Below are 9,313 nucleotides of genomic sequence, written 5' to 3'. Positions count from 1 at the left end.
TGGTATTGTGTTTTATTTTGTCTATGAACCCTTTAAAAAAAAAAAAAAGGACAGGCGTGATTGTTTTGGGGTTATTTTCTACTGGCTTTACATACTGACCAATCGGTAATAAGAACTCTGACGGGCATTGGACACTGACCAATCACATCTTGTCACATTAAGCAGTCGCGTTACAGGTGGGCGGGTTTGAGACAAATGCGCAGCGTGCGCACAGCAGTCATCAGCTGACCGGAGCTTCCGGTTTCTAAGAGCACGTGACTGTGAAACCGGGAAGTTACCTTAAGAGCGCTAAACGGCTTCCCATTGGTAATCTAGTGCACTACGTAAGGTGTAGTAATCATTTATTTCATGGCCTCACTAGTGTACTTCAATAGGGAAGAAGAAGCCAGTTGAGATGCAGTAAAAGCTGAAGGATTTTTAAGTAGTACCTGCAGTGGAAGCGTTTTCTTAGTGCGGTTTCACGTTGTTTTTTGTTTAATAAAGTATTTTTGTGTGTGAATAGTTTTGTGTTTTTGGTTTGGCAGTAAACATGGCCTCGGTTATTCGATTATGTCTCCACACAACATCTCAGTTCACTTTTATTTGGGTCGCTGTGCTGTTCAGCAGCCTGGCCGTGATGGCCAAAACCTCCTACGGACCAAACATCGTGTTGATTCTCACTGATGACTTGGACATCTCCATCGGCGGCATGGTAAGTTTCTGGTGATTATCCTTCACTAATTTCCATGCGAAAAGCCTTTGGAGCTTGCGTCATCTTGTTTTTCTTCCTCTTTATGTTCGCAGATTCCCTTAAACAAAACAAGGAAGTTGGTTGGGGATGCTGGAATAACCTTTACAAACACTGTATGTATGTATGTATGTATGTGTGTGTGTGTGTGTGTGTGTGTGTGTGTGAATGACTGACTTCAGTCTGGATGTTTTCATGTTATGGGGTAAAAGTATGCAGAACTTACAGAATGGTAAATGGTCTGCACTTGTATATAGCTTTTTTTTAACCTTAGCAGTTCTACAAAGTGCGTTACACTGGTTCTCATTCTCTCTCTCACACACACACATACACACTAATGGTAGCAGAGCTGCCTTGCAAAAGGCACTAGCTTGCCATCGAGACCAACTTGGGGTTCAGTGTGTTGCCGGGAATCGAACCGACAACCCGCTCTACCACCTGAGCCACAGCCACAATAGTTGTAATAATTTGATCTGAATTGTTTAAAATAGCTCTCCTGATTTTCCAGCTTTGCGACTTGATCATCAGCTGATAAATGAACCCATTTCTAATTATTCATCTGTGTATAAATAGTATATGCCAATATAAAAAGCACAGAAACCTTATATTACTCATGGAGAAACATGACATGGACATTAAACTGCCGAACGTTATCTCCTTGCTCACGTAAATCACTCTGATCTGTCTTCATCAGTTTGTTGCCAGTCCCCTGTGCTGTCCGAGCAGAGCAACCATACTGACTGGCAAATACCCACACAACCACCGTGTGATCAACAACACGCTGGAAGGCAACTGCAGCAGTCCTGCCTGGCAGAAGAGCCAGGAGCCTTATGCTTTCCCAGTCCTACTGCAGAAATATGGCTACTACCAGACCTTCTTCGCTGGGAAGTACATGAACGAGGTGGCCTTTCTGTTTTTAACTATCTGCTACATCAGTTTGCTTCACCATCATGCATCACTTCATACAAAATTGTTGGTGGTGGCTAAAGAGGAATTAAGCACTTCTGGGATGTGGTGTTGTAGAGTGTTACTGTCATCACATCACCCAACATTGATGATTGTCCTATAACACCTCTCCTGTTGTGTTTTACTCTTTACACTGTATATTAATATGCACATTAAGTATGTTCCATAGAAGTACATTTGATACTACAACAATCCATATGTAGAGTAAACTGTTGTAAACTCTGACTGTAACTCAATGTTTATGTTTTAGTATGGTAACAAACAGGCTGGAGGAGTGGAGTATGTTCCCCCAGGCTGGGACTACTGGTTTGCACTGGTAAGGAAATGCAAATGTCCCAATGACAAGCCCACAATGCATCATGAATGTTTTTGAGCGTTTTATACCAAAGCACACATAATTTACCTTCACAGCTTTGAGTATGTAACACCACTGCATTGTCGGCAGGATTAAACTCTGCTTGTAAATCTTGAGTCTTTATCTTTAGTCTTTTATCTATGGGTATTTGAATACAGTAGCTCTGTCTTTGACACCGTTGAAAGTGGGAGGAAATGGGGGGGGGGTCAATGTTTGCCTTCAACGCTGAGAAAATCTTATTTTAGAAAGAAGTGTTGTACATTACTTAAACTTTCTGTTTTAGAACCGTGCCATAAACAGATTTGAGAGAGCTGTAGTGCTTCTACTGCCTGAAGGATTAGCCTCTTGTGGTTATCAGCCTCCTGTGTCTGTGAAAAATGTTATAGGTTCTTGCTGAAAAAATGATTAGCCAAATATTGAAGAGATGTCAAATCTGTGTACACTTATTTTGTAACAATGGTGGAATTACAATCTTCTTGAGCCTTACATTTCTTTACATCTCAGACCATTTCTCTCTGCTGATGTTTCACAGGAGAGAAACTCAAAATACTACAACTACACGTTATCAGTAAATGGTAAAGCACAGAGGCATGGAGAGAATTATTCTGAGGACTATCTTACTGATGTTCTGGTGAGCAGTGCTCCTCCATTTCCCAAACACATCACACTTTCATGAATAAGATGAATTGAACTTAAAAACGTGCCTTTATATTTAATGTTAATTCACCTTAATAACAGAGTTCTATCCCTTTCACTGTCTTAGGCCAACATATCACTAGACTTTCTCCAGTACAAGTCTAACTACAAGCCATTTTTCATGATGGTGTCTACGCCAGCTCCTCACTCTCCCTGGACAGCTGCCCCTCAATATGAGGGCCAGTTTTCCAACATCAAAGCCCCAAGAGATCCCAGTTTTAACACCCATAGCAAGGTATATTGCATGGTGTATATATGCAAAATTTGGATCCTCTATAGTAATGGGTGTTTTTAAGGAGAAGGTAGTACTCTATTTCAGCTTGATCTCTCTGGGGGTATAGGGGTGGGGGGGAATAAAATTAAAAAATTTTATCCTGAAGTAAGACTACAAATGGAGAACATGAAGCAGAATACACAGAACAATGTTTTGATGTAATTGAAATTTAGTCCTTAAACTCTTGTTCTCTAGACCACACATTATATTTGGTAGGGTTATAACATGGATGTCGGGAGAAAATGCTGTTGGAGGCAGGTATAAAGGCAGAGGGCCTGCAGGTTCATAGAGAATATTTGTTGCATTCGGAAGTGGGGTTGGAAACTTTTACACTGATATCTTTTTGAGATTTTAATATCTTAGCATATAACATTTTTCATTTGATTTGAGTTTTGTGATGAAGGAATCTGATGAATATGAAACCTAACACTGTAAATGTGTTATTTTGTCTGAAGGATATATGAATATAAATACCTTTTATTGTCATTGTACAAATACAGTGAGATTCGATGTGCAGCTCCTCATTAAGCTATAGACATGCGTTAAAGTGTGTAAACCTTTTGTACTGTAGCTGTTTTTAATTTTTATGATGCATGCTTTGCTTGTGGGGTTTTTTTTTTTTTTTATATATACCCGTATGTTTGCCCCATTCATTTCTTCTTCTAGGATAAGCACTGGCTAATTCGACAGGCAAAGAATCCAATGGCGAACTCCTCAGTGCAATTCCTTGACGATGCTTACAGAAAAAGGTATGTGTTGGATGTTCTGCATTTAACTGTGACACATTTCTGGATTTTAAATGTATTCTTATGGTGGTTTGTACGCCTCCACCAGGTGGCGTACTCTATTGTCTGTAGACGACCTGGTGGAGAAGGTGGTGAAGAAACTGGAAGTCCAAGGAAAGCTAGAGAACACGTATATCTTATTCACCTCTGACAATGGCTACCATACTGGTACATCAGAACAAAAATCCTAAACGAGTGTAATTGTCACTATCCATTTTTGTCCTTCTGTAATGTTTGCTCTCTCTCTCGCATGTGCTCTTTCTCGCTCTCTCTCTCTCTCTCTCTCTCTCTCTCTCACATGCGCTCTCTCTCTCTTGCATGCTCTCTCTCTCTCTCTCTCTTTCTCCTCTCTCTCTCTCTCTCTCTCTCTCTCTCTCTCTCTCTCTCTCTCTCTCTCTCAGGCCAGTTTTCTCTCCCCATGGATAAGCGTCAGCTTTATGAGTTTGACATCAGAGTTCCTCTGCTAGTGCGAGGACCAAACATCAAGCCCAATCAGACCAGTCCAGTAAGCCACACAAGCTTTTAGAAAGCATAGTAAATAATTTCAGTCAAGTGATACTATACATTTCATGTAATGACATGGTTGAATAAAATTTTTTTCCTCATTAGTTACTTGTAGCTAATATAGATTTGGGCCCAACTATCCTGGACATGGCAGGGTATAATGTCAATAAGACCCAGATGGATGGGATGTCCTTTCTGCCTGTTATGGTAAGTAGCAATGGACACATTTAAGTACAAGAAACACGCACAGAGCAGAGCAGTTTCCTTGGTTTTACTTTGTCAATTCAAAAGTGTGTGTGTGTGTGTGTGTGTGTGTGTGTGTGTGTGTGTGTGTGTGTGTGTGTGTGTGTGTGATCTCTTTCCGAATGTGCCTCAGATTGGGAAGGAGAACAGCACAACATGGAGGACTGACTTTCTGGTGGAGTATGAGGGAGAAGGACACAATGTCTCTGATCCAGCTTGTCCTAGCCTGGGCCCAGGAGTCTCGGTAAGGGTGTGTATGTGTGGGGGATACACATGGGTGGGTGTGTGAGTGTGGGAGACACACGTGGGTGGGTGGGTGTGTGTGTGTGTTTTTATACGTGTCTCGATGTAGGTGTGTACCCGTTAGGGTGGGTTTGTGTACACGAGTGGGTGTGTGTGTATATGCAGAGACCAAAACCAGCAGTCTCAATTACAGTAGTGTATCTTCTTTATTTAGGAGTGTTTTCCTGACTGTGTATGTGAAGATGCATATAACAATACATATGCGTGCGTTCGTACTTTCTCCCAGACTACCAACCTGCAGTACTGCGAGTTTGATGATAATGAGGTAAACAGAAATTAACAGACCTTATGCTGATGCTTCATTATTTGTCTGAACCTTTATGGTTTTTTTGTTGATTTTTGTTAATCCATTTAAAGATGCAGTTTAGTTTTTAGAAGTGCCTCTGACATGATCATATCGTTTCGAAGATAAGGAAAAACTGATCCGCGGTATTGCCATGTAATGGATCCTGGTTACATTCTCCATTTCAAGTTGTTTTATAATATAAACATGATTGATAGAAGCTGTGTGTGCCAAGCATAATTTTTTTTAGATAATATGAGAAATCTTTTTTTTTTTTAATCCTGTTTGTTTCTATGGCCTAATTCACTGTTATATTCCATCCATTTGTACTGTGCCCTCTCTCTCGCACTCACACACGGTGAGAGCGATTCCTAATAATATAGCTGGGGCTTTGTCTGTTTCTCGAAATGTTGTTTAGATCAGTGATAACTCCATAACTAACTAACTGTGTGCTTAAAGTACATTTTACAGGAGTATAGAATTAAATAAATGAAAAACAATTTGCTAAATGGTGAACAGAACATGTGTATTGTTAAACATACTCTTCCACAGCCAGTACTCACATCTTGCTGTCTCTGTGACGTGTAGGTGTTTGTGGAAGTGTATAACCTGACAGCAGACCCCTTCCAGCTCACAAACATTGCCAAAAGCATAGATCAGGAAGTTCTGGAGAAAATGAATCATCGGCTGATGATGCTGCAGTCATGTTCAGGACAGTCCTGCAGGACACCTGGGGTCTACGATTCACGGTTAGTGCTTCTAAACCTCACTAACACATGAAACATATTCTTCATAATTAATGAGGAGTTCATGAATTTTAGAGAGGAGTTCATTAGTTTTACTCGGTGCTGGCAAATTCGCTGCCGTTTATATCCGTGTGATTCACACTCTTGACGTCATGGAACCGGTTAAGATCATGTGACAACCATTGAAGCTGAAGGTATTAATTAGGAAATGTCAGGGCAGTCTCAGTTAATCTGCTTTTAAACCATTGGCCTGTCGTAAATCTCGTCCTCACACGGGTTTTTTTTTTTGTTTTGTTTTTTTTTTGTTGTTAATCCTAAATTAGAACGTGCTCTCTTTAAAATGATTGTTTTGTGATGTGCCTATGCATTCTTCTCGATGATAAGCTTTACTCTGTATGCCTGACCATTCTCAGTAGATACTGAGAGAATATAATCCTTCCTGATTTTACTTCTTAAACATTAACGATTACATCTCCAGTCAAGTCATTGGTAATGTAATTACTTTCAGATCTGCCTGGTTTGTATGGTTGTATTATTATATCGAGAATGCATAATTCATTGACTTCCTTCTATTACAAAAAAGATCCACACCTAAAGTGCTTCTTAAACAAGTCACATCATGCAACATAAACTACTGAGGATTCCAGTAAAATATTACACATTAGATTTAAAATAAATAAATAAACAATACATGCCAATAAGGTTCAGTATAGGACACCTGTTACTGCTCACTGACACCCGACTTGTTTCTCCTGTCCGAAAAACTCGATTTTAAACCACACAGATACCCTAAAGATGATTGTGGAAGGTCTTACTTGGACAGCCCAATGATTTGTACTTGCTAAAAATTATGCGCAAGGCTCATTCATTATACAGCGAATAACTTCACCTGGATAGTATAAACTTAAAACTACTGAAATAAAAAAAAAAAAGATGTTTATGGTGAAGAATTGTCTAACACACTATAATATAATATCTATAATGTTCAGTTGAACAGGTGTGATTTCTTACCATCATCTCTGGCTTGTTCTTTAGTGATAAATCAAAATCTCTATCCAGATCTCTTTAAAGCTGCTTTGTGTCAATGTCCATTATTAAAAGTGCTATATACATTTGAATTGGATTATTGCTTGTATACTGAGTATTACTTTGAGAATATGAATAATACTATCCCTGCATTACACAGGCACATGCTCTATGCTTTTAAATCTGTCTTCCAAGTCATTGAACTGAGTCATGTTCAATCAGTTACTGCTTTACTAAGGAAATTAATTCAATTTCATATATTTACATAATGAACATATTGGAATGTAAAAGTTATGTAATTATACTGTAAAAGAAGTGTGGCCTGTAGTTTTGTTTTCATTTCGAGGGAACATGGGAGGCAGTGTTGGGCTGGATAAGGTCCTGGGAATTGTGGTTGACCCTGTTCTATTTTGAGGCCAATAGCTGACCGCTACAAATGGGTCACAAATTATAAAGAGAAAACCGACATAGTGTCTTAGTATTGCGCCGCCAGAACAGCTTCGTTGCACTTTGGAATTGATTCTGAAAGTCTCTGGAACTGCACGTTCTTCCAAAAGATATTCCCTGAACTGGTGTTTTGATGATGATGATGATGATGATGATGATGACGGTGGTGATGGAGAACACAGTCTAACGGGTCGGTCCCAAATTCTTCCTGCGAAAACCATATTCTATTAAAATTTAAGTTTCATATCAGTTTCATACTCATTATAAATCAGCCCTTGTGCCCTGTAGATGAAGGATAGCATCACATGTATTTGTTTTTGTATTTCTGGTGTAATTTTCTCTGCTGTATGTAGTGAAATTCCGCTTATGGCTTTTGTTCATCTTTTCAAGGTTTAAATTCGACCCTCAGACGATGTTCAACAATCTCGGGCCTCACGTAAGCCGGCTGCAGCAGACACTAAAGTAAAGACAGAAAGCAAGAATTTAAAAACCTTGTCCTGCCGTTGCCTTTTGTCCTGATCTTCGCTTTGAGATCGTGGCTGTCTCTTCCACACTTGGTGTAAAGTATGAGGTCATGGGGGTTTATAAGAACAGAACACTACCCTGCTACAGTCACCCTTTTCTGTAGTGTTTAACAGCTGCAATTTTAACACAGGATGACTACGTTCAGTGTTGATAAGATTACATGTTTTTTCCTGCCTTTTTGTTAATTCATTTTTGCATCTTGAGATTAACAACTTTTAACCCTACATGGGTTAGAATAGAGTAGAATAGCAGGGAGGACATATTGGCAGTGTTTTCATCAGTGGGGTTTTGTCAATGCATAAAAAAAAAATCATCCATATTTTTTGTATTATCTAGGCAACAGAGCTCATATATTCCATCAAATGTTAGGCCTTAAATTTTGCCTCAATGACATTAACATGTTAGTGCTGTAGCTGGTCAAAGCCAAAGTTTGAATAACTGAATGTATTCTGTTTCAGAAAGCAAGGTGCCTAATTCTGACCAGTGACCACTGTTTGTTTTTGTTTTTTTAAAAACATACAAATTATATGGATTCACACCTACTGATCGGGGGGGCTCTGATATGAATTCATAAATGCACAACTAATGGCTTTGGAAAACAGAGTTTTAGTTTAGTTGTGAATGAGCCAAAGGGATTACAGTACTCTAGTTCAGTCATTAATAACTATTTAAAGTGAATTGTTCTTTTTAGTGTAAGAAATGATATTTTACTATATGAGGGCATGTAAGGGATAATAGACACTAAAAACAGCAGTAAGCAACAGCAGCTTCACTAATGAAGGAACACTTTCCACTTTGTACTGCTACATGTTGGATAATCGAAAGTGTTGATCGAAATATTAAAGCATCATCCTGGCCTGATTCATCAGTGAGATTTGAATTTGGTTTTTTGTTGCCTTTTATTTGAGTGAAAATGCAATAGGAATGGTTTATGTTAAATGCTTGCATACATAAAATCAAACAACTGCTCGCCACTGGAGTCAATATGATCCTTTATTGTACTGAGGCACTTTCTGGTCTGTGATAAATGGTTCATGTTTTATTTTGCACAGAATTTCTTTGAGAGTCATTTTTCCTGTAGTTCATGTGTATTGTTTTTCTGGCTGAGTTTGATCAATAAACAACTATAAACTTTCTTTTTGTTTCTTTTCTCTTTTTTTCCTTTTACTGTTATTCTTCCCATCTTTGTTACTACATTTATGTGGTTTTATATGGCTTATCTGTTATTTGTTTAAGTGGAAAACGCAGCATTAAGATGAATAGTGTGTCAGAAGGTCCTGAAAGTGTTCCAAAATCTGTTCGTTAGTCTTACTACCAATGTGCATTATATGAAATACAAAGAAAATGAAGTTTCTTCAACTGAAGAAAACACTCTCGCTCACTCCAAGTCAGTTTTGTTTTTGATTGATTGATTAATTTTTACATGGCTGTAT

General features: G+C 38.7%; 1 protein-coding gene across 1 annotated transcript; it reads left to right on the top strand.

Moving 5' to 3' along the window:
* The first annotated feature begins 257 nt into the window (after positions 1–257).
* Positions 258–9,016, top strand: gnsa (glucosamine (N-acetyl)-6-sulfatase a). The gene is made up of 14 exons (XM_053649783.1): positions 258–691; positions 784–843; positions 1,422–1,628; positions 1,944–2,009; positions 2,581–2,679; positions 2,812–2,979; positions 3,685–3,767; positions 3,853–3,971; positions 4,205–4,308; positions 4,413–4,514; positions 4,684–4,794; positions 5,008–5,118; positions 5,725–5,885; positions 7,746–9,016. Exons 1-14 carry the CDS (start codon positions 530–532, stop codon positions 7,819–7,821), a joined length of 1,629 nt encoding a protein of 542 aa, XP_053505758.1. The 5' UTR covers positions 258–529; the 3' UTR covers positions 7,822–9,016.
* Positions 9,017–9,313: the final 297 nt, after the last annotated feature.

This window comes from Ictalurus furcatus, chromosome 19, assembly GCF_023375685.1.
Source record: "Ictalurus furcatus strain D&B chromosome 19, Billie_1.0, whole genome shotgun sequence".
Taxonomy (NCBI): Eukaryota; Metazoa; Chordata; class Actinopteri; order Siluriformes; family Ictaluridae; genus Ictalurus; species Ictalurus furcatus.
This window is presented reverse-complemented; position numbering and strand designations above follow the sequence as displayed.